The sequence below is a fragment of the Mya arenaria genome, chromosome 9 (assembly GCF_026914265.1).
Source record: "Mya arenaria isolate MELC-2E11 chromosome 9, ASM2691426v1".
In the NCBI taxonomy this organism is placed as follows: Eukaryota; Metazoa; Mollusca; class Bivalvia; order Myida; family Myidae; genus Mya; species Mya arenaria.
This window is the reverse complement of record NC_069130.1, coordinates 41,106,246-41,133,674: the sequence shown is the minus strand read 5'-3', so window position 1 is coordinate 41,133,674 and position 27,429 is coordinate 41,106,246. Positions and strand designations below refer to the sequence as shown.

The 27,429-nt window shown below is 36.4% G+C and overlaps 1 protein-coding gene across 5 annotated transcripts in view; it reads left to right on the top strand.

Annotated features, from left to right (window-relative positions):
• The first annotated feature begins 2,285 nt into the window (after window positions 1-2,285).
• LOC128246944 (uncharacterized) overlaps window positions 2,286-27,429 on the top strand; it is a 36,418-nt gene continuing 11,274 nt past the window's right edge. The window contains exons 1-2 of one of the 5 annotated variants that reach the window (XM_052965522.1): window positions 2,286-2,314; window positions 8,947-9,532. In XM_052965522.1, coding sequence (XP_052821482.1) covers window positions 8,975-9,532 — 558 coding nt within the window. In that variant the 5' untranslated portion in view covers window positions 2,286-2,314; window positions 8,947-8,974. The other 4 variants (XM_052965521.1, XM_052965520.1, XM_052965523.1 and 1 more) reach the window with 4 other exon arrangements.

Here is a 27,429-nt window from a genome sequence, read left to right as displayed (position 1 = left end):
TATGTGTTTATTTCTCAAATGATGTAATAAAAGTTATTCCGAATGACTGTCCTTTTTTGTTTGAAGAAAATGTGTTGAGGCTTTGGCATAGCATAGTGTCATCATCATCATCATTGTTGTTTGCAAATAAAACATTCAAAACAATGTATTAAAAACCAAACCGTCAAGCCAAGTAAAAGAGGCACAAGGATATTGCTAAAGAGACTGGTAATACATTTAGACAAATAAAATGCAAAGAAAGACCTATAATTCTGACACATGGTAATGCTTTAGTCCTCTCATTGTGTGTTTATGGTCAAAGTGGAGACATACAGTATTTTTTGTAATGAAGGCTTAACTTTGTATGGCAACTTAAAGCCATATATGGGGATTAAACGCCAGAAATATTGTGAAGTCTCCCAAAAGACTCAATGCACTTAAAAGGGCTTGGCACAGAAATGAAAGTAAAAATGGGAGCAAAACCTAATTTATCATTAATTTTACATTGGATTGCATACAGATGGCTCTGTTATTACTTGACTAATATTAAAAATAAAATTAAGAGACATGTTGATCCAAACTGTAATTATTCTTGTTTGCATTTTGTGGAGTTGGACATCAAAGAGTCATTTGGTGAAGAGTGATCTAAAGGCTAATTATTCAAAATAGATTAAGTAAAAAAGTCTGGTATACATTGCTGAAAAGCCTAGTAAGTAGTAACCTGGCTAAATATTTGTTTAAGGCTTTTATTTACAAAAAAAATAAATCAGTTGAGTATCTTATCAGTTACTCTTTTGGTGTTGTTGTTTTTAATAAAAAATGACCATTTACTCAAAGAAATTGAGACTAATAATTATAGATTAAGACAAATATAATGTGTAAGGAAACTTCTAATGAGTGGGTTTTATCCACTGCCTAGGAGGTAAAGTGAAGCATGATCTGCCTTGAACAAATACTATTTGAAGACAAGTTCTGTCAACTTAGTGCACTAGTCAACTGTAACCCCCCCCCCCCCCCCAGGTCCAGGGGAATACTGGGGTTAACCCGGGGAAATGGGCCGTGTTTTTACCTATCAGGTGGCCCTGCAGTGCTGGGAAAATGCGGTGGTTTTGTCTTCGCTTAAAATATAGAGGGGAATGGGCCTTACCTAGAGTCCCTGGGGTGTGGGGGCATTTGGCAGGGATTTTGCCATTGGATCGTCCGCGCAGGGTGGGGATTTTAGCCGGGGTTGGCTGTACTGAAAGTCAAAGTCCCCACTATTCCCCAGACCTGGAGGGGGGGGGGGGCGTGGTTACAATTGTCTGGTGCATATCCACATGAACGTTGTATGGTACTGGTACTCTAACAATTGAGCTTACTGCGTGGATAGTCACAGCCCCACCCCAACCCCACAGAACTGTTTACAAAAAAAAAATCTGCAGCCCAAACCCAATAATGCTGAAGTAAAGGCATGCATAGATTTCAGCTGGTAAAGCTGACTGGGTACCAAGCTCACATCCATCCTACCACAACCCACAAAACTCTGCACAATGCAATCAATGATTTTACAGAATAGTAATGTTGTTTTAATGGCAATTAAGGCATGATGTGAAAAATAACACAAGCAAAGTATGACTTAAAACTTACATTTCATAGGGTTATCGTATGGCTGTTGAGAAAATGCTGGTATTTAGTCAATGCATGCATTTAATCCGATGTAATGATTCATGCATGCCATGAACCGTATGATCATTTCAATTACTGTCAAGTACAGTTTCTGTGTGCTCATGATTTTTCTAGAGGAAACAGAGTGCTTCGTGTATAAGGAAACATCTAAATATTCATAAAACGAACATTGTTTGAGGTTACAATAAATATTTTTTCTTAAACAAGCACATTTAATTTAACACAATCCATTTCCTTGTTGTTACAATGGGCCTTCTTTACGCGGATTGAAAACGGTGTTAATCGCCGGTAGCCGCATCGCACTTTCGTATATCCTTACTACTATTTACGAGGTCTATCTCGAAGCTTGCCGGAGATGGCCGAGTTGTTACGATTGTTTAGGATGTATATCTCGTAGCTTGCCGGAGAAGGCCGAGTTGTTACGACTTGGCCGAAGTGTTCGGAATGTTTTCAATAAGTTTCGAGAAGCCAGGCAGAAACGATGTAAACCCTACGGCTCACCCAGCCACCCAATGAGAGCGACCGACGGCCAGTTATGAGTGTTTATGTGGTCTATTTTGAATCTTTCCGGAGAAGGCCGGGTTGTTAGGGTTGACGCCCACGTGTATTCGCGCATGCGCTTTGTTTAATATTCGTCACGTATTCGGTTACTAGGATAGCGGCCGTGAATGTGTGAGTTTTCATTTTTTTAAACACAATTCAACAACTTTTCAGATCAGCATCACATTATATGTGTAATCAGAGACATCAAGAAATGAAAAACCATATTTAGTGAGTTTAATATTTGAAAATCATGTTTCATTTTACCTATTTTTCATGATCCTGCTTCGACCTGTTTAATACAATGTTAACTGCTTTCGTTTTACGTGTATGTATACTGCTCAAACCTTTAAAGTCAGAAGTGTTCGGAATGTTTTCAATAAGTTTCGAGAAGCCAGGCAGAAACGACGTAAACCCTACGGCTCACCCAGCCACCCAATGAGAGCGACCGACGGCCAGTTATGAGTGTTTATGTGGTCTATTTTGAATCTTGCCGGAGAAGGCCGGGTTGTTAGGGTTGGCACCCACGTGTATTCGCGCATGCGCTTTGTTTGATATTCGTCACGTATTCGGTTACTATGATAGCGGCCGTGAATGTGAGTTTTCATTTTTTTTAAACACAATTCAACAACTTTTCAGATCTGCATCACATTATATGTGTAATCAGAGACATTAAGAAATGAAAAACCATATTTAGTGAGTTTAATATTTGAAAATCATGTTTCATTTTACCTATTTTTCATGATCCTGTTTCGACCTGTTTTATACGCTGTTAACTGCTTTCGTTTTACGTGTATGTATACTGCTCAAACCTTGAAAGTCATTTCCCCATTAAGACCTCAAAATAAACAATTTGGTATAGATAATTATACATACTGGTTAAAGAGGAGGAAAATAATAGATAAGTAATTTATAAAGGGAATACGGCTTAGAGTTAACAAAATACTTCATGATTATATCGCACACAATTATGGATTCTACTGGTTTTAATACTGTACTCATTCATCCATAACGGTTGCACAAATGTGATGAATATATTAAATAAGGCTTGATTATCATACATGTAGTTACATTGTACATATATTATACGAATTGTCATTCTATATGACAAAAGTATTGCATTTCGGTTTAATTTATGTTTAATGTTATGTTTTTTGTGTTGTTTTTTTTTATATTAGGAAACCATTTCTTTCATTCACCTTTGTGATAAACCATCTTAATTGGTATCCCAGTGCAAACCTATTTATAGGCTGTGAATCATAGAAACACATAATCATCAATTTGATGTATGATTATTTAGATATTAACACTGACTGTGAGAGTTCAAAGGCTGTAGGCATGAAAAGGGTGATTTGACTTTTTTTAGATCACCTGAGTACAAAAAATGCCTTCAAATTCACATTTACATTATGATTTTATGAACGTTTTTAAATAAAACAGTCTTTTAATTTGCAGAAATAAAACTTCATACCATTAACACGCTACGTCCTTAATATTGTAACACATTTTGTCTTCGTCAGGATGGCTTCTATTCTAATTGACCGTTGGAACAATTTCGTCAAAAACAACAACAAAGTCTTTCATTTCCGAAGACGTCTAATTTATGGCTCCCTTATTTAAATATACATGAAACACATGCATATTATATTAAATTAACAGGTTCATAGCGGCGCAACGCAGTGTCTCTTTGGAAGCAAAACAATTATTATTTTCATGTCTGCGTAATTATAATCAGCGTTTTATCTTCTCAGTAAATAAATAATATTAGCTTTTAAATAGCAATGTAACTGTAGAATATATTTAGTTTGTGTTTAAATAGTGCCTACCAGTTTTGGAATTACGTATGGCGTTGCCATCTTAGGATTTCTAAGATCTTGTCGTGTAAGAATGTAAATGGTTGAGTGATCAAAAATATAAGATATCCACTGGTGGTGGTGTTAGTAGTTTATACTCCGGGTCCCGGCGTGAGCACATTGAAGGGTCCCAGAGTGACAGTTCAACCACCGCACACCTATCCTGGGCGGTGAACCAATACCATAAATAAATCCTATTTATTTGATTTCTGTTAATCTTTTTGACACTTTTTGAGCTCTTAGAATGCTGCATTTATAGCAATTACAAATTGCGACAAAACCGAAAGCAAGTCTATTTTTAGCGCGTAAACGTCATTACGAAATTTGCATGCCATATCACGTGACTTTCCGACAACATAAAATTCTACGATTTGCATATTTAAAACTAACGCGATAATTACGCAACAACAAGGCTGTTGAGCTAGATATTAAAATTGTTTGCTAATAAGAGACATAACAGTTAAAGGATGTCATTGTTTATCCGTGAAAGCAATAAAATTCTGCAATAATTAGCGAGGTGTTGACTGGGCCGTGACTGCTTGCCCTAATTATCGGATTAATTTTTGTTGTCGCACCAGCAGATGCGCTTGATTTATGACAGTGACAGAATCGATTATCATGCAGGCCACATGGTCACCACTTACGTCATTTTAAGAAAATATTTTAGAAAAAAATCGTTGTCGCCATAAATTCGCCAAATTTGAAAAGTTGTCGCCACTTTTGCGATTTTGTCGCAAATGGCGATCGCCAGCGGGAACCCTCTCACCTAAGAGGTTGTGGGTTCGATCCCTACCAGGGGTACTTTCTCATAGCTTCTCAAAAAAAGGACACAGTACTGGTGTCTGCCCAGGAAACGGACTCGAGAGTGATTCTATAAGCTATCAGCTTTCGTCACAATCGAGCTAAAAAAAAAATAGTATAAACCAATGCCCATAAGAAACAGGCCACTTTAATTACAGGCCATTTTATACAAATGGATCAAAGAAAACAAGTGGATAAAAACGAAGAATTGAGAAAATTAAAACAGTCATTTTACTTATAAAAGTTTTTATTTTCTGATTTTACTGATGTTTTTTTATACTGTCCATGTGTATGTAATGCACTAGTCAATTGTAACCACGCCCCAAGGTCCGGGGAATAGCGGGGACTTTGATTTTCAGTCCAGCCAACCCCGGGTATATCCACTGCATTCACCCGGCACTGTGGGGCCACCTGGAAGGTAAATCTTGGCCCATTTCCCCGACTATCCAGGTATACCCCAGGACCTGGGGGTGGGGAAGGGGGCGTGGATTGACTGGTTCATAAATTCAATGTACAGGCTGTTTCTAAAACATTTACAAGTCCTACTATTTTTATCTGTTTATAACGATTATGATTATATGAAAACTGAGAAATGCATTTTAGAAAATTTAAAAAATAACTCACCAAAACATGTTCAATTGTGTTAAGTCGTGTGTCCGTGTATTTTAATATAAGTTTTGCACTCAAAATCCGATTTAGTTATTATTTAACACAAAATTTTGAGTACAAAACAATGAATTACTTAAAACACACATAGATAATTATTGACTTCGACGCTGTGAAACTGTTGTTGTTTACTGAAGACTGTAATCCATTGACTTTGACACTGATTTTCATTTAAAACGTGTATTTTACATTACGAAAACTGAAAGTAACCCGAAAATTAATACCGGAAATAAATAACAACGGTGCGTCCTGCAAAATATTCCCGACAAAAAAGACTGTCAACAAATATCGGCTGTTTTGCGGTTACCCGGACCTGATTTTGTCCTGACACGAGGAAATTTTGCTCGCGAAGAATGTAAAGCATGGAAATACCTTCAAAAAAGGCGAAGTTGACGTTGAAGGATTAAATTCTTAGTAAAATAACTTCAGAAAATAGAGGAAATTCAGAAGTAAACAAAAAAAATAATATGCGCGGCCAAATAGTAAGTGCGGGCGCAAAAAAAAAGTTTTTTTTATTTTTTTTTCGTTTTTCGAATTTTAGGTGCGGCAAATCCGACGAACAAATGATCAATTTGTTGTGGCCTTATTTTAATTAATAATTTAATTTTTCACGTTTTGAGTGGATTTCACGTGAAATCCACTGGATTCCTGTATCACCCCGCACCGCTTTGTGACATTGGTTCATTTGCAAAAGTCACAATCAAAATAATTTTCATAACCTTGGACTTCGGTTAGAGGAACGCGCGGATGTTACAAAATAGTTCAAATACATATCAGTTCAGAGTAATGCATCATGTGATGCATCTGTTGAATTACGATTTGCTATTAACAAATAACATTGTAAGACAGTTTAAAATTACATTAAAAGTTATAAATAACATTCATGTTCTGAAAATGAACCGATGTATCATACCGCACTTGCAATTTCCCAGGTCTCAAAATGGCGGAAATGACAGTTCCATGACAACTTTAGGAATTCCTAAAATCGGTAACTACTTCGAATAAACGTTATTTCACAAGATAAACTATGAATGATTACTTGCATACACTTGCATTGTATTATATTATTTGTAGATTAACATGTATACATAGTGTTTATGAGAATGAAACAGCAATTAAAGATGCACTTTTGCAGAGTCAAAATGTCAATGCAGTAATTTATTACAATATTTTTTAACATGATCGCATTTACCATTAATTATTCTAACATGTCATCAAATGTCATGTCAAAAAGTAGGGAGGGAGATTCTTTATTTCCTCCAATATGAAGTGACACATGATAATCAGAACATATACAAAGAAACATACATATGGCAAATCCTTCACGTACAAATTGTTTAGTATCAAAAGTGGGATAAGTTCAGGATTCCGGGTTAAAGCATATAGCGTCTATAAAATATCATAAAAACAAGAAATATTACCAGATAATGTTATATTATATTTAGTTCCGTACACAAAAAATAAATATCCAACTTCTAATTATGAGTTTGACGGCTTTTCTTCATTTCATTCTGTCAAAACATAACGATATATACATGAAGGGCACCTGCAAGGCTTCAGGGCACAGTTTTAAATCGCTCGGAACATTTCGGCCATGGCCGAGTTGTTACGATTGTATAACGAGGTCCATCTCGAAGCTTTGTCGGAGGAGGCCGAGTTATTACGATTGTATCGAGTTGTTCCCCTTCGCATAATTGTTGTTTGTGTCAGTCAACTTTCGTTTTATTGGAAAGGTAAACAACTTGTTTTTATGCATTAAATGCTTGTTTAGTGCAAAATAACATTTCACTTACATGGTAAAATATGAATATTACTCTTTATGATCAATTTCAACAATAAAATACTTCACTTAAAACAATTTTAATATTTTTAAAACACCCCCGTTTTTTGCACATTCCCGTTTAGACGTTAGGGATTGGAAGAATCCCGTATAACACGTTTATTATTTTAGACTACAGTATAGGGTATTTTTGAACTTTGTCAAATCTCGTTTTATGTTTATGGCAATGTATTATTTTGGTGATATAATTGTTCTAGTATGTATAAAATATAATTTTGGCTAGTTGAAATTATATATTGTGACTTTAATGAGCCTTTGTCATCAAGCCACTGTGCATACAGTACAGTCTTATAGAACAAAAATTTACATAAATGTTATTCGATAAACATATAAATCAGGTAAGAAGGATAACTTTAAATAATACAATGAATAATACTGTATTATAACAATGCATCTACACATGTACTGAAATATAGTGAATGAAACATAGTTTTATCATTTCATTTACCTTTTTTGGTGATTACCTGATACTATAGGCTCGGTAGGCCAGCATGGGAGTCAAGCCTGCGACCCCTTGAGAGTGGTCTAGTGGTATAGGTGTCCGTCTCTCACTCAAGAGGTTGTGGGTTCGATCCCCATCAGGGGTTCTTTCTCATGACCTCTCAGAAAGGACATAGTAATTGTTTCTGCCCAGGAAACAGACTCGGGAGTGATTCTATAAGTTAATCTTTCGTCACATTATCGAGTTAAAATAAATTTATATATATTCATCGAATCTGCGATTGGTGGTTGAAATTATATTTTTGCCCAATGGGATGACAGTATTTTTAAAATCTGCAGTACATTTATTAAGGAAATTATCAGTCAGCGGTTATAGGGGCTGGACCAGTAGACAAAATATAGTCTCGAATACTAAGCTGGTTTAAGGGTTGTTAGTATGGATTTACCAAACCAAAGAGCTCTGCGACTGCATCTCATTAAATTGTTTATTTTGGTAAACAATATAATAACGGTGAACCATTACAAAGGTTATAACTTCAATAATTTTATGCTGTATATTAAGGCATAATTATAATCCCCTACCGATTTCACCGTAGGAGATGTCTGTCCGAATGTCATGCACATCATTTTATTCATTGTTCGACAAAATTGTGGTTACCATGGCGACATAAATAGTGTAAATGTTACTTAAACTTGATCTGTAAAAAACTAAAAAGTGTTTAGAAACTTGATATGTCGAAATCGCCAGACGAAATGTGGTTGATCTAACAACAAAAAGAATCCATTTACATCACTTGAATAGGATTCTTTTATAACAGCAAAATTATATCCAAAGATTATCAAAGCTGCTTTGTATTGCATCTATGATACAATTGGCTGCTACAGTAGTGCATATGCCATTCTCTTTAACTGGATCTTTGCCTATTAATGAAGTATTAAAACTTCATGTAATGCTGTATGCGGATAGAGGGCAATAGGGATATTATGCAGGCCAACAATATTTTAAGTTTGTGTTGTACAAAAATGTGGCTGCTGTTTAAACATTGTGTGTTTTTAAATTTATGCTAGTAATTTCAAATTGTCCTCATTGTATTAAGAACACTAAGGGGACTTTTGTATTATTTAATTAGCAATACTCAAGTGACTTGTTTCTTTTACCAGGTGATGAATACAATCTCATGGCAAAACAATGACAACTTATGACCAATTATTGAAGGATAAGAAAGCACAGAACTGGGTCAAGGCTGCCTTCGCCCTCAATATAACCAAGGAGGGTCTACAGCCTCTGGTAGAGGATGTGCTGACATGCGTTCACCAGGACATCTATAACAACGTCAGAACATCTAATGGTCTTCCAGGCGGGGCAACATGTGCACAATGTTTCACCGAGAACGTGTTGAATTGCCCTACTCGTGGGATATGCACCAGTACTAGAAACTGTAAATTTCATAACTCCCCTCAAAAGCTGTATTCTCCGTGTCCAAACGGGATTTGTAAAGGCGTCCATGATGAAATAGTCAAACATCACAGGTTTTCGGGACCATCATGGAAGAACACAAATGCCGACAAATGGTGTACGAGCCACTGGGAGATCGGCAAGTGTTTCCTGCCTCCTGATGGCTATAAGACCGTGTCCTCCATCAAAGACAGTGACTTTAACGGTGTGATCAGCGTCATGATGAATTGTAAGGATTTCCAGAACAAGCTGTCATTTAACGTTGCGACACAGCCAAATTTGTTAACAGAGGTAAACATATGAATCATACTATAATCATATTATGCGATTTAGATGACTTAAAAGCTGCACTCTCACATATTGACAGTTTTGACCTTTATTTCATTTTGTATCCCAGAATCAGCTGATTTCTAAAGGCATTAATACATTGCTGATCATTCAATCATATAAGATTACTCACTAAAGAACTGCCGAAAAACTCATTTTTCTTAAAGCGTTACTAACTCTTTTAGCCATTAAACTTCAATTTTCGAGAATTTGAATAAAACGTGTCTGATCTTGTCAGCTGTCTTATATTACTGGTTTACAGATATTAACGCAAACATTGGCTCATTCCCATACAAATTATAAAAAAATGTTGTCTAAACAATCTGTGAGAGTTCAGCTTTAATGAATGTTCATAATTAATGCAGAATGTTTTAGTATTCGCTTGAAGTTCCTCTTTGTACTTATTAAATACAATGAGGCCTAAAAATATATGTCCGTTTCCTGTAACATGCTGAAAAAAAGATGGGTCGGTAGGTAGGGATTTTTTTAGCTCACCTGTCACTTTGTGACAAGGTGAGCTTTTGTGATCGCCTTTTGTCCGTCGTGCGTCGTCCGTCAACAATTTACTTAAAAGACATCTCCTCCTTAACCGCTGGGCCAATATTAATAAAACTTCATAGGGATGTCCCTTGGGTGGTCTTCTATCAAAGTTGTTCAAAGAATTCAATTCCATGCAGAACTCTGGTTGCCATGGCAACCAAAAGGAAAAACTTTAAAATTCTTCTTCTCCCAAACCACAAGGCTTAGGCCGTTGATATTTGGTAGGTAGGATCACCAAATGGTCCTCTACAAAGATTGTTCAAATTATGGCCCTTGGGTCAAAATTGGCCCCGCCCCGGGGGGTCATGGGTTTTCTCTATATGTTTATAGTGAAAACTTCAAAAATCTTCTCCTCTGAACTTACTTGGCCTAGAGCTTAGATATTTGGCATGATTCATTGTCTAGTGGACCTCTACAAAGTTTGTTCAAATTATGGCCCTGGGGTCAAAATTGGCCCCGCCCCGGGGGGTCATGGGTATTCTCTATATGTTTATAGTTAAAACTTCAAAAATCTTCTCCTCTGAACTTACTTAGACTAGTGCTTAGAAATTTGGCATGATTCATCGTCTAGTGGACCTTTACAAAGATTGTTCAAATTATGGCCTTGGGGTCAAAATTGGCCCCGCCCCGGGGGGTTAGGGTATTCTCTATATGTTTATAGTTAAAACTTCAAAAATCTTCTCTTCTGAACTTACTTGGCCTAGAGCTTAGATATTTGGAATGATTCATCGTCTAGTGGACCTCTACAAAGATTGTTCAAATTATGGCCTTGGGGTCAAAATTGGCCCCGCCCCCTGGGGGGTCATGGGTTTTCTCTATATGTTTATAATGAAAACTTCAAAAATCATCTCCTCTGAACTTAGTGGCTTAGAGCTTAGATATTTGGCATGATTCATCGTCTAGTGGACCTCTACAAAGTTTGTTCAAATTATGGCCCTGGGGTCAAAATTGGCCACACCCCGGGGCTGATGGGTTTTCTCTATATATATGTGTTATAGTGAAAACTTAAAAAATCTTCTCCGAACTCACAAAGACAAGTAACGTCTTAATTTAAACTGGATAACATATTTAGTACACATACCAATTTTCAAAATGGGCCACATACAACAATTAATAACAAATAGATACACACGTAAAATCAAATAGTGACAAGAGCTTAGATATTTGGCATGATATATCATCTAGTTGACCTGTACCAATATTGTTCAATCTTTGGCCCTGGGGTCAAAAAATGGCCCCACCCGGGCGGTCATGGGTTTCCTTATATACACTACAGTACATTGCTTCTGTTAAAACAGTATTAAATAATTAGATAATTAATTTTTCAAAGTACAGTAGGTTCCTTTTTTAAAAACAATTATCGAAAATTTCCATATCAATATTCATCAGCATCGTCTAACAACTGTTGTTTTTCACATTATGTAATTAAAAGATAGCGTTCGTTTGTGTTTGTTATTGTTATCTTTCTCTTACTATATATTAAGGTGTTGAGAACTTAAATTAGATTGGAGTAATGAAGGTGTTGAGAACTTTGTAAGTGTGATAATTTTTCGGTCTTTTTTTCCTAATTTGCATTTTACCTGACTTATTAATTTATCCGTACTTATCAATGATTCTAAACTTATTTATTACGCATATAAGTGTAAATCCTTTATCAAGTTAATTAAAATCCCATTAAACACCATTTTATACATGCATTAAAATGAATAACACATTCTATCGGCTTCAGATCAAACAGTCACACTGTGTGACGTCACATAACTCACAGTTTTACCCACGAGGATCTCATGGAGAGCATGTATATTGTTATGCAGGATTAATGTGTCTGAGTGGTGTTTTCGAATGTAACTGGAGTATTGCATTTCCAACTTTAATTCATCACATTAATTAGTTACCTATATCATTGAATGTGTTGACTTTTATTGATGATTCAATAAGTATACCTGTACATAATTGCTTCTTACAGTCTATAAGTGTGGTATAAGTTTGTTTTACAAAAATGTCATGTCTTTGTTTTCTTAATCCCTTGATTGCCCTTGTTATTTATTTAATCCTCCAATAAATATTTCACACTTTCTCTTTCTACATGCAATACATCATTTAAGATGGGTATTCACTAATTAACTTGTCACAGTGGTGTACTATACGGTTAGGTAATCTAGCCAGGATAAAAGATGAAAATCAATAATCTTCGTCTGTGAAACTTGGTAAGTGTGAAAGTTACGATTGATGTTCTTTGGGTGTCCGAAAATTAGGTACGCGAAATAAATTATTTTTATAAACAATTAGGGGTGTAGCAAAAATTATCAAATAAATTAAACAAAATTAGATACAGTGGGAGATTCTTATCGGTTTTCCTCCGAGTTTCGCGGTGTTTTTACCTCCGAGTAACGCGGCGATTGTAATTATACGGTCCACTGATCAGCCTCGGTGGGTGAACGAGTAAAAACGCCGAGGAAAGAGGATTATGATCAATTGGATGTCGTGTCCGCGATGACCGAAATCCGCCGAGGAAAACGGAAAGTGGTAGTTCCGCGTGGAGTGTACTGTATGTATATGATGAAAACTTAAAAAATCTTCTTCTCCGAAACCAAAAGGCGAAGGCCTTAGATATTTGGTATGAAGCATCGTTTATCGGACCACTATTAAGATTGTTCAAACTTTAGCCCTGGGGTCAAAATTGGCCACGCCCCGTGTTCATAGGCTTAGGTTTTCAATATTTGTATATAATGGAAGCATTAAAAAAAATTCTCTCCGAATTCACAAGGACTAGAGCTATTTGGCATAATACATCATTAAGTGGACCTCTACCTTTATTGTCCAAACTTTGGCATTGGGGTACAAAATGACCCCGCCCCGGGGGGTCATTGGTTTTCCTTATATGTATATAGTAAAACCTTAAAAACAATTCTTCTCCAAAACCACAAGGCTTAGGTCTTAGATATTTGGCGTGAAGCATTGTTTAGTAGACCTCTACCAACATTGTTCAAACTTAAGCTTCAAAATTATCCACGTTCCAGGGGTCATGGGTTTCTAGCTCCCCAGTCACTTTGTGACAAGGTGAGCTTTTGTGACCGCCTTTTGTCTGTCGTCCATCATGGGTCGTCCCTCATGCGTTGTTAGTCAACAATATACTTAAACAACGTAGCAACCAGTGATTTTTTTAGCATCCAGTGACTTCCTTCATCAACCAATGACCTTTTAACAACCTGTGATTTCCCTTGTAACTAGTGATAAACCATTTCAGGAATTATTTTCGTCCCTTTTAAGTCGGGCTTGTATATAGAGAATTTACACTAATCCGAGAGAAAAAAATACTAGTTTTTTGCTGTCGGGCTAGTACTAGTTTCGACCACTGCTCATGACCAACATTGGACCTACTTTTTTGAGCGTAGGACTATAGAAAATAGTTACTGAGTAGATCGGTTTCCCGCAAACGTTTTGCTATCAAAACAATGGCGCAAACAAACAAGAAACCAGAGAGTTGTCCTGACGTTGTTGGTTATATTCACAAAGTGTCACCTCTTAAAACGAGCAGAAATGGAAGTCAGTTCTTTGGAGCGACAGTACAAACAGAAACAGGTTACGAAACCCTTGTTTCTTGGAGAGCAGAAAGTCACCATGCTTTCAGAGACATGGAAAATGCGAAGTAAGTCTTAAATGTTCTTAATTTTATAGCATTACGTTCTTAATCAATGTATCCTATAAGTTCGTGCAAATTTTGACCCACTACTAGTCTCATCACGTGACCAAGCATTGACCCACATGTATATTCAGTAGAGGCCCTCAGAAGGGTATTTAGATTACATACAACCATATTCATCAAAATCCAATTAGACAAGTTCCTGTTGATGATTTAGGTACACTGAGTTGACTGGCATTGTGTTGAGAGTAAACACCAAGGTTTTTTTTTCTAACATATCATTATGTTTTTTCCCTCCTAATTCTAATAAAGGGCATACATCAGTTATAAATACTAGGTAAACCTGTTTGGTGCCAGTTGTTTTCTTGAATATTTGCACTGAATTTTAGTGGCTTAAAATATCAAGTTTTGCAAAATTTTACATGTTCTCTGGAATAATGCAACTTGCTACAAATGTGCATATTGTATTTTGCAAGAGGCATTTGCAGTTCCATTGGAAGTGTTTTGAATTGTTTTTGCATTATAACTAAAATGTTATCTTGGATGATTCCGCGAGTGACGATGAAAACACCAGTGCCAAAGATGACTCAATTTCTTCCTTAAACAACTTGTGGGCAAACTTGTAAATTATTCACAAATATGCATTGCTATGAAAACTTAAATGACATCAGTTATTATTCTTATAATGATAACTGTATTAATAAGCTCAGTTTAAGTATTTTTAATGTCGATCAAACAAACTGAGTCATCAATGCAAGAATCTAAGAATTTGCTGATTGCGAGAAGCAGACCATTGATTACAAATGCATTGACTAAGAAACCCAGCCGTTTACACAGTAAACCTATTGTATGCTTGTCAAACTAGTCAATTATTTTACATTTTGGTTGGTTGAATACGATAAAATGCATGTAAAGAGACTATTTATGATCACAAAAAACGATTCACATGGGGGCAGCCATCTTGCTTCTGGATACATTCGGTTGACCGATGTACAACTAATCGAATTAAGGTTGCAAAGCACTAACATTGTAACAAATATAGGCGATAGTTGTTCGATATGGCGAAAAAAATGCCAGCTCCAAAAAATATATTGTGACATCTTCTTAATGATGCGGGCGGAGGCAAATTTCAAATAAAAATTATTATTTTTTACTTTGAAAAAAACTCATGCGGGAAATCCGATGAACTAGAAATTAATTTGGTGTGGCCTAAGTGGAAAGAGTAAATTCGGGTAAACACTTTAACGCAAAAAATCGTTTTACACCAAACTTCACTTCATCAATACAATATATTAATGGGTGTCGGCATTAGCCGCATCAATATATCGCCGAAACAGTCTGAGATATCTGCACTCTGTATTAATCAGTAATAAGTAGGGAAAAAAGAATAAAATTTGCGAGTTATTTCGTCCAACCCCGACACCATTTGGCTAAGCCAGACACTCTTTTGAAACTTAAAAATATATGATTTTGAAGAATAAAAATGATCATTCAACTAGTAACACTATTATTATAATGTCAGCATATAGTAAAGCTATTTTTCATTTAGAACAAGCATTATCAGGGTATACTATAATGTTGCAGCAGCACAGGGCATATACTCTCGCTTTTGAATTGAGGAGTGGGAACCATGTTTCTCAGGCCACTTGTCGAAATTACGTTTTGTCCATGCGCAGTCGATGCTGGCGTCATCCAAGTGTATGTGGTAATGGAAATCATACGAAGTACTAAATAATCGTTACCCCAAGAGTACATGACATAAACACTTCATCTTTAATGTAATCGAGCTTGAAAAAAGCTTTAAAGGTGGTGATTTAAGTACACTTTCTCAATTTAGTTCAGTGTGCCAAACACGGTGGACTGTGTGTTGTTACGCTTCATTCAATGTATCGGAATGACACGTGTCTTTACATTGATGTTATTATACCCCCCAAAACAAAGTTTAGGGGGGGTATACTGGAATCGGGTTGTCCGTCTGTCCGTCTGTCTGTCCGTCTGTCCGTCCGTTTTTTTTTGTCCGGGATTCATCTTTGTCGTTATTGAACAAATTTTTTTCAAACTTTCAGATATTAATGGCCATGATGTAAACTTGCGCCTCTGTGAAATTGGTACGGGTCACATGACCCTGACCAGAGTTATCTCCCCTTGATGTGTTAAAGTAGGCAAAATAAGCCCGGTCCGGGATTCATCTTTGTTATTAATCAACAAATCTTTATCAAACTTTCAGAAATTAATGGCCATGTTGTAAACTTTCGCCTCTGTGAATTTGGTACAGGTCACATGACCCTGACTGGAGTTATCTCCCCTTGATGTGTTAAAGTAGACAAAATAAGCCCTGTCCGGGATTCATCTTTGTTATTATTCAACAAATCTTTATCAAACTTTCAGAAATTAATGGCCATGTTGTAAACTTTTGCCTCTGTGAATTTGGTACAGGTCACATGACCCTGACTGGAGTTATCTCCCCTTGTAGGCAAAATTAGCTTTGTCCGGCCTAACTCCAGGGCAAACAACCTAGACATGGAGGGGTGGGGGGTATTCGTTAGCCTATGGCTTACAGTTCTAGTTCAAAGATGGTTATAACAATTTACATGTATGTTTATTTAATCTACTGCTAATTGTATTGTTAGCATTCAAAGGACTTTATTTTTATTAGTAATTTTATCAATCAATAAATTTTGTGACTTTGAAAAGTGGGGGTTACATCGAATAAAATACAAATCTTCAAAATATGGAAACGTTTGTAGTTTGTCTTCTACCAACCACTGTCTAATATATTTCTTTAACTGTTCTGAAAATTTCACACAATTATCACAAGTAGTTTTAAAGTTATTGCAAAAATGCTACTGGTAGCGTTAGAAAAGTTGTTAAGTGTAAGTATGAAATGTCAGTCAACATACAAAATAACAGGTGTCTTTATATTTCCTCAGCGTTTAAATGAATACTGAAGTAGAAGCAGTTTCCAACAAATCGTTTTTCAGCGGATTTGACAAATTATATATTAATTAACTTTAAAATTCCCCACCGATGAAACACTTGGATGTTATGGTATAAAGAATAAAAAAATATTTTGAAATAAAACAGCATGACATAATTACCCGAACACAAACATTCACCAACAACCAGTTTAGGAGTCAATACATTTTGGGCAAAAACACCTGTTGCTACTAATAAATTTGTCAATATGGTTATCGCACTTGCAGATATCGCACATGAGAGGAACAAAACAGAAATTGTCAAAAACTTGTAGACATGTATTTAGGTAAACTAATGTTTTGGTATTAAAGTATATTGTTGGTTAGTTGCTCAGTAACTACCGATTTAACCTGCAGTAACTTCTTTGTGAATATCAAAAGAAAAAACGAAAAATGCACATTGTCAGAAACTGCATTCTGTCAAAAATTTACATCCAAACACATGCTCTAATCCTTTTCCTTTTTTTGTAGAACACAAGTGTGCCTCCAGCAAATGGCTACAATGCTATCATACAAGAAACCTGGAAACTTTGACTTGAAATACACTTATCAGTCCAAAATTACAAAACCAAGTCGAAAGCTGAACTTCACTGCACAACCCCCTGAAGATGTTGGAAAAAAGATGACACTGAATGTTGTCAAAGAAGCACCAGTGTGGGAAAAGGTAAATTTTATGTTATAAACATTTCAAGTTCAGCACTGTAACCCGACATACAGGGTTCCCAGAACGCCTCATATGGGGGAAAATTACTCTTAAGATTTCACCATTTATCACAGTGTTTCCTTTATTTCCATATATGAGGTACAAAATTTCCAAAGTAGGGTTTATGAATCCCCCATGTGTAACAGACAACGGGAACCCTGACTTATTGCCTAACCATGTCTGTTCCATTTCTCTTAATCCCTTTGTCATTTAAAAGCATTTTCGAATCATATTACTTTAAAATGGCTCAAAACTGTTATCAAAGTGATCAGTGATTCACCAATTCAATGTTTCATTGTTCTTGTCATTTTTATGCCCCCGAATTGAAAATCAATGGTCCGATTTTAAAATAACTTGCCACATGTGTTTGACATATATAATAAAGACGATGTGTCACGCACTAGACCCATGTCCCTATTTCCAAGGTCAATGTCACACTTATCATATGATTGCTATGTAATGCTGCATATAAAAAAATTAAGTGTATGTGGTTGTGTCCGGACTGTAACCTTTTCATATACTGACCTTATTAATAGGTCAATGTCACATTCTGGGGCATTCGTCACTTACTGTGACATTTCTTGTTTAATTACTATTTCAGTTGAATTTCATCTCAAACAAATCATTGCATAACTACCAGTTGCATTCATGAATTAAATTATTTAAACAACATGGTATTGACTATACTTCTGGAAAATAGACTGCTTATGATATGATGTAACACTGTAAAACATACTAATAACACAGAAAACACACTACCTTCTTTGCTGTAAGAAAATCTCTTCTTATACCGTACATATAAATGTTATAAAAAAATTACCCAAACAGTCAGACATATATCCAACCCAACACCACTCTATGCATGTATACAAATACAAAAATAGAAATTTAATACATCAAGCAATACTTCCATTTCAGGTCCATGTTGTTGCCAAGGTTGTTCAGGTATCAACTCCAGTGAAAGTGTCCGAAAAGTTGACAAAAATGACAATCAGAATCGCGGATTGAAACCGATTCAATACATCTAGCAATCTGGAATGAGGACATTGAAAAAGTAGCAATAGGCCGAACGAATAGGTGGGAAGACGTCACAGTAATAGAATTCATGGGAGAGAAAACACTGTCCACTAGCACAGACTCTCACATTACCCTCCATGACGATCTAGAAAATGTAACACAAAATGCCGGCGAGGAAATACTGGAGGAAAAGAAAGAAATTGAAAGTGTACAAGCCTCCAGTACATCTACATGTTTTGGATGCCTTCAAGAGGTGACGTACAATGAAGACTTGCCAACATTCACATGTTCCCACTGCAAAAGGAAGTTCAGAACTTCAAGTGTCAAAAATCAACTGAAGGCCATCATCACCTGTGACAACAGGGAATATGTTGTAAACAAGCAAGTCCTTCAGGACACTTTCAGTGATCTTGAACAATTATCAATTCACCAACTGGAAGATGAAATCCTACTAAACACAGACGCAATTGTCTCGGGAAAGTTCATTGTTAAACTAATAAAAAAATGATTCATCATTGAATGAAAGATTAAGTGTAAAGATGGGTCAATGATATAAAAAATCTTCTTTGCATTTTTAGCTTGACTATTCTATAAAGTGTTAAGGGGCTTTACCACTTAACCCGGCCTCTGCATCCTGTTAAAGATTAACTTAGAGCTAATTGGAAATTCCAATCACAACTTTTGAATTCCATATCGGTCATCACAATAGTCAAAAGGTCAACATCAGCACGAAAACTTAACATTACCCATAACATTGACATTTCTTTATACTTCTCCTTCAATCAGTTAACAGAAACCCGTCTGAACACAGCTGTTGTTCATGGAAAATTATTATGGTCAAGGTCAATAGGGGGATAGAAGGTCAAACATTGGGTCTTTTTGATGGCCATAATAGTTGCTACTTCTTTGTACTTTCCCTTCTAAATATCAACATACAATGATCATGGCAACAGCTTTATACTCCTGCAAATAAATTCTGTTCAAGTCATACAAAAGATTACTTAAAGAGTTAAATATTCAAAATTATCTAAGAAAATGTAACATTACTTTGCCATTTCTTCATAGTTTCTTCTTGAAAATTAAAACATACATTGACAAATTTTCTCGCCCATGAAAAATAAGGTCAATATCACTGGTGGGTCAAAAAGGGTTACACTTTTATGGCAAGTACAAAAAATACCATTAATTTTTTTAACTGTATCAGTTAATTGACTTTGGCATAAATGAATTTATATATTTATTAACAATTTCAATTCGGTACAGGAAAACTTTAAATATTAAAATTTTAAACATATTGCATAACTAATGTTTCACACTAAACAAGTTTAAAACGATCAGGGGTGTCCACGAACTACCATACCTTAATATATATTCACCACTGTCAACTCACCAGTTACACATACATAAACCAAAGTATGCTGTTGAAATAGTTATTGTGATTTTTATAGTTTCTGTACATTCGATACACAACTCTTCTAAACTTTGGGGAGTTTAACATTTCTTAATACATAGTTTATAGCCATTTATGTTTACATGTATTACCAGGGCTAAATAAATGATGATCTTTTGAAAGATTAGCAAGTATAACCATCTGACTTCAAAAACCCTTAGGTATCATCTTTCATACATTTAACATGGTTTCTAAAAAAGTTTTGATGGCCTGCGACTTCAAAACTTAAGATTATAATATACAAGATAAATAGCCCTGTATAGTTACATACATAGTGCCAAATGCTTGCACATTTTGATTTATAGTTACATAGTGCCAAATGCTTGTATATTTTAAATTATTGTTCTAGTTACCGTTACAATTTTAGCGATGTCAAATGTTTGTATTTCTAAACCTATTTAGCTCAGCCACATTCAAAGACTTAACAGAACAAGTGTACACGCCCTGTCTTCTGTGCCAACTTTGTCATTTCAACTTTTAAAACTCTAGTGTTTAATTCTTGATTCATATAAATGATTTCTATATATAAGTTTTGATGTCTGTTGTCATACTAATTATGTCTCCCCCTCTCTGGGGGAGACATATTGTTTTTGCCCTGTCCGTCAGTCCGGTAGTCCGGTAGTCCGTCAATCCGTCAGTCCGTCCGTACGTCACACTTCGTTTCCGATCGATAACTGGAAAACCGCATGACCTAGGATCACCAAACTTGGTAGGGAGGTTGGTCGTGAGGTGTAGAGGATCCCTATTGTTTTTGGGGTCACTAGGTCAAAGGTCAAGGTCGCGGCGACCCCCAATATAAAAAACATTTCTGCTCAAAATCTTGAGAACGGTTTGACCTAGGTTCACCAAACTTGGTAGGGAGGTTGGTCATGAGGTGTAGAAGATCCCTATTGTTTTTGGGGTCACTAGGTCAAGGTCGCGGCGACCCCCAATGTAAAAAACATTTCCGCTCAATATCTTGAGAATGGTTTGACCTAGGTTCACCAAACTTGGTAGGGAGGTTGATCATGAGGTTTAGAAAACTCCTATATTTTGGGGGGTCACAAGGTCAAAGGTCAACGTCGCTGTGACCTCTAATGTAAAAAAATATTTCCGTGCAATATCAGGAGAATGCTTTGTTCGTTTCCGATCGATAACTGGAAAACCGCATGACCTAGGATCACCAAACTTGGTAGGGAGGTTGGTCGTGAGGTGTAGAGGATCCCTATTGTTTTTGGGGTCACTAGGTCAAAGGTCAAGGTCGCGGCGACCCCCAATATAAAAAACATTTCTGCTCAAAATCTTGAGAACGGTTTGACCTAGGTTCACCAAACTTGGTAGGGAGGTAGGTCGTGAGGTGTAGAGGATCCCTATTGTTTTTGGGGTCACTAGGTCAAAGGTCAAGGTCGCGGCGACCCCCAATATAAAAAACATTTCTGCTCAAAATCTTGAGAACGGTTTGACCTAGGTTCACCAAACTTGGTAGGGAGGTAGGTCGTGAGGTGTAGAGGATCCCTATTGTTTTTGGGGTCACTAGGTCAAAGGTCAAGGTCGCGGCGACCCCCAATATAAAAAACATTTCTGCTCAAAATCTTGAGAACGGTTTGACCTAGGTTCACCAAACTTGGTAGGGAGGTTGGTCATGAGGTGTAGAGGATCCCTATTGTTTTTTGGGTCACTAGGTCAAAGGTCAAGGTCGCGGCGACCCCCAATATAAAAAACATTTCTGCTCAAAATCTTGAGAACGGTTTGACCTAGGTTCACCAAACTTGGTAGGGAGGTTGGTCATGAGGTGTAGAAGATCTCTATTGTTTTTTGGGTCACTAGGTCAAAGGTCAAGGTCGCGGCGACCCCCAATGTAAAAAACATTTCCGCTCAATATCTTGAGAATGGTTTGACCTAGGTTCACCAAACTTGGTAGGGAGGAAGTACAAATTTCATGTCCATCATTGATTATTTCTCAACCACGACCACACAATGGGGGAGACATGCGCTTTTTCAAAAAAGCAATCTCTAGTTAAAAATTTATCTCTTATAATACTGGCAAAAGTTTGTATATTTTAAATCATATTTTCATTGAACAAAATACTTGTACCTTTTGATTTTTAGTTACAAAGTGCCAAATGCTTGTATATTTTGATTCATTTTTGTCGAGCCCGCTTGCGGAAGCTCGATATAGTTGTCACAAAGGCGGTCCGGTGTCCGTTCGTTAGTAAGTAAGTCAGTCAGTCAGTAAATCCGTCAATTTTGTGTCTGGGCTATATCACTCTCATTGACCAACCAATTTTAAAATAACTTTGCACAAATGATCAACGTGAAAGTGATGTGTCGCGTGCAAGAACCATGTCCGTCACTTCAAGGTCAAGGACATACTTCAAGGTAAAATGCCAAAATTTCTTGTGTCCCGGCTATTTCTTCCTCATTTACCAACATTTTTTTTAAATACCTTTGCACAAATGATCAACATGAGAAGACAATGTGTCACCTGAAAGAAACATGTCCGTCAGTTCAAGGTCAAGGTCAAACTTCAAGGTCAAATGCCAAAATTTCTCATGTCCAGGCTATATCTTCCTCATTTATCAACATATTTTGAAATAACTTTGCACAAATGATCAACATGAAAAGGCGGTATGTCGGATGCAAGAACCATGTCCGTTAGTTAAAAATCAAGGTTCTGCTTCACGGTCAAATGCCAAAATTTCTCATGTCCCAGCTATATCTCCCTCATTTACCAATATATTTTGAAATAACTTTGCACAAATGATCAACACAAGAAGGCAATGTTTCACGTGCAAGAACCATGTCCCTCAGTTCAAGGTCAAATGCCAAAATTTCTCATGTCCAGGCTAAAATTTCCTCATTTACAGATTTTAAAATAAATTTGCACAACTGATCAACATGAGAAGACGGTGTGTTGGGTGCAAGAACCCTGTTTATTAGTTAAACTCAAGGTCAAATGCCAAAATTTCTGGTGTCCTGGCTATATCTTCCTTATTTACCAACATATTTTGAAATACTTTGCACAAATGATCAACATGAGAATGTGGTGTTTCGGGTGCAAGAACCATGACCATCAGTAGATCAAGGCCATGCTTCAAGGTCAAATGCCAAAATGTCTATCAAAAACAGGTCAAGGTCATACTTCAAAGTCAATAAGACTTCCCTACTTAACCTTACTGTTAGAAGAAACAACGGGCTCGACATTGTTGGCGTTCCGCCGACATCCATCTAGTTCTTATTACAATTTTAATCATGCTATTTTATGTCTAAATCCATTCAGCTTGACAATACAAAACTAAGCAAAACTATCATACTTGCCCTTGCTTCAATGTCAACATTGTCATTTCATTCAAATAAATTTACTTTCAATGCCAACAAACCGTTCAGTAAGGCTTATATGTCAAATCCAAACTTCTTTGCGTCATAAAATTAAAACAATGGTGGCTACTTTCATTCAGCAATGCAATATTTACATTATGTTCTTTTTGGTAACAGGCATAGGTAAAACCATATATAAAACTTTGCAATAAGTGGTCCAGTAAATCTATCTGATATGTAATGACTGTTATAAACTCCTCATTATGCTTTTTTATGCCCCCGAAGGTGGGCATATTAAAATCGCACCGTCCATCCGGCTCTGTAACTTTCCCTTGTATGGACAGATTTTGAAATAACTTGCCACATGTGTTCCACATACCAAGACGACGTGTGGCGTGCAAGACTCATGTCCCTACCTCAAAGGTCAAGGTCACACTTAGTGTTTATTCACAATGGAGTGCTGCATATAAGGACATAGAGTATAGGTTGTCGTGTCCGGGCTGTAACTTTCTCTTGTATGGACAGATTTTAAAGCAACTTGCCACATGTGTACCACATACCAAGACGACGTGTCGCGTGCAAGACCCGTGTCCCTTCCTCAAAGGTCAAGGTCACACTTAGTGTTTATTCACAATGGAGTGCTGTATATAAGGACATAGAGTATAGGTTGTCGTGTCCGGGCTGTAACTTTCCCTTGTATGGACAGATTTTAAAATAACTTGCCAAATGTGTTCCACATACCAAGACGACGTGTCGCGTGCAAGACTCGTGTCCCTACTTCAAAGGTCAAGGTCACACTTAGTGTTTATTCACAATGGAGTGCTGCATATAAGGACATAGAGTATAGGTTGTTGTGTCCGGGCTGTAACTTTCTCTTGTATGGACAGATTTTAAAATAACTTGCCACATGTGTTCCACATACCAAGACGACGTGTCGCGTGCAACACCCGTGTCCCTACCTCAAAGGTCAAGGTCACACTTAGTGTTTATTTACAATGGAGTGCTGCATATAAGGACATAGAGTATAGGTTGCCGTGTCTGGGCTGTAACTTTCCCTTGTATGGACAGATTTTAAAATAACTTGCCACATATGTTCCACATACCAAGACGACGTGTCGCGTGCAAGACCCTTGTCCCTACCTCAAAGGTCAAGGTCACACTTAGTGTTTATTCACAATGGAGTGCTGCATATAAGGACATAGAGTATAAGTTGTCGTGTCCGGGCTGTAACTTTCCCTTGTATGGACAGATTCTTAAATAACTTGCCACATGTGTTCCACATACCAAGACGACATGTCGCCTGCAAGACCCGTATCCCTACCTCAAAGGTCAAGGTCACACTTAGTGTTTATTCACAATGGAGTGCTGCATACAAGGACATAGGGTATAGGTTGTCGTGTCCGGGCTGTAACTTTCTCTTGTATGGACAGATTTTAAAATAACTTGCTACATGTGTTCCACATACGAAGACGACGTGTCGTGTCCAAGACCCATGTCCCTACCTCTAAGGTGAAAGATACACTAAGTGTTTATTCACAAGGGAATTCTGAATATAAGGACATAACAGTGTAGGTTGTCAAGTATGGGTGGTATTTTTATGTTCAGAGGCAATTTAAAATAACTTGCCATATGTATTTGACACGTAAAGGCAAGATCAACTTTTCATGTACTGACCTTGTTCGTAGGTCAATGTCACATTCGGGGGCATTCGTCACATACTGTGACAGCTCTTGTTAATACTTACAACATTCAATATTTCATACAAATAGGGCATTTGAAGAAATAATGTCTTTTTTATTATTTTGTTGCAGAAAGCTACTCGTTGATTCAAGAATTAAACATATGTGTTACATGTATCATATTTCTGATGTAAAACATCATATTTCTATAACTGCATAAAAATACCAAAATGTGTGCAACTTACTCTACCGTTTTTTTTGCGTTTTGTTACGCTACAATAATTAACACATTTTTAAAAGATATGTTACTGCCAACACTTGTTATAATACTGAGTTCATTAATAAAAGCAATTAAACTAATTCTTGTTGTTCATTCACCAGACTCCATGTTATCATCACTGTTCAACATATCATTCTCTTACTTGATATACTCCATAAGGCCTAGCTTATTCCAGACTTCTAAAAAACCTTAACTACTTTGAACCATCCAGATTTCTTATCAAACCAATGTGCAATATATGACAGCTGAGCGATTCAGGGCCATTTGGCCCTCTTGTTTTTAAATGTCAGAATGATCCAATATTCATGTTTATTTCAGGTGAATTATTTTAAAACGAATTCAGTGTGATATATAGATTCAAGCTTTCTGCCTTAAATAAGTTTAAACTGCTAGCTTAACAGCCATTGTACATGTATTTCAGTTGAAGAATGCATCCTTTTGAAGGGCAAGACCTGGGTTTGAGCATTCTCAGTATGTTCACCAGGGAAGCAGTTCATCTTTACACTTTGCAAATATAACCCAGTGAAAAAGCTAATAACATTTAGACAATTTATTTTTGGCAAATGTTTTAAACAAAACTTTCAAAATGCATACATTTTGTAGTAATAAAACATGATATTATTGCACAAACTATTTTAAAATAGACTGTGTAATAATATCAAGTTGTATTACAATTAAATGTACATGGCAATTACTATTATAATATAAACAGTTGGCTAGACATGGTAAGAATCATAACTAGACTATAAAATCTGACTAGTATCAAACTGCTGTTACAACATGAACCGGCGAGAATCTCCACAAAACATATATATATATATAAATCTATACTTCGATTGATAAATGACTATAATCAATAACTAAACCATTTAACTCTTAGAGCGCTGTCAGAAATGTACAGGTCTTTGGGACCAGTGTAGACCCATGGTATATGCTGTTCACTGCTTGGACACTTAAGGTTACACACCACCATTGTTATTCCCTATATAATTCGATGTAAAATTATAATTTTTAGACTGTTTAGAACATTTAAAGGCATTTCGAGCGAATGCAGGCTATGATAACCACATATATTCTTAAAGTACAAGCTTTAAATTAACTTTTAAGCCAATAAAAAAGGGGGGTCAAGTATTCCTAAGAAAAATCACTTCACTTGAAAAACAAACTCTAAAATTTGCACCGTCCGCCATGACAGTTCTTCCAAAATGACCTTTCAACTATAGGGCAGCGGTTTATGCTTTAATCTCTACTTTAAATGATAAATCAAGCAAGAATAGATACTTAAGGTATAAAAGTTTGAGGAATAATAATATTTTTGATTTACAGTGTATTGAGCATGTGAAAACATGTCTATCAATCATAAGAACATTTTTTTTTGAGAATTTTCACACAACGGAAGTACATATGACGTACACAACGGAAGTACATATGACGTAATGGTGACGTCATTCCTTAAACCTTACCTACTGACTCGGCAGCGAACAGTGTAGACCCTGATTGGTCTACACTGGTCAAAATACCTGACATAGTGGTGCTTAACGCGTTAAGGGTAATATTAAAAATCAATACTTTATAAAATGATTGGACTGGAATAGGTTTAAATAGACTAGAATCAGTGTCAAAAAAGCTTAGACTGACCGATCAAAAATTAATACCATTTTCTTTTTTAAACAGTTAAACAGCAAAACTAGTACACATACAGTACCTTCATTAAATAGTTTACACAAGTTAAAAACAAACAATTTCCATATTAGATCCACTGTTCATTCTGTAAAAATCTCAAGCACAATGAAAAAAATCAATTTAACTTTTAATAGAATATCTTGTCTTATTTCCTTTTCTGGACTGGTGGTTAAAAAATTCCCAGAGTCAAAATTTGGAAAAATATGTTCTGACTCTGACGAACGTATTATTTAGTTAATGCATGTTTGTTATGTAACCCAATGCATCCTTGTCAAATTCCAATATGCACCAGCGATTGTTTAGTTGCAACGACATCATTCTTACTTTAACTTTCAGTTTCACTTTCACGTTTATCTTTTTTTCCGGAAGTAAACAAAAACATTCAACGTTCTTATTGCAACATTGTATTTTTCATAAATGGCATAACCATAACTATTATGCACCAGTCAATTGTAACCACGGCCCCCCAGGTCCGGGGAATAGCCGGGACTTAGACTTTTGGTCCAGCCAACCACGGGTAAAATCCCCGCCCTGTGGGGACGAACTAATGGTTAAACCCCGGCCAAATGCCCCCGCACCCAGAGACTCTATATA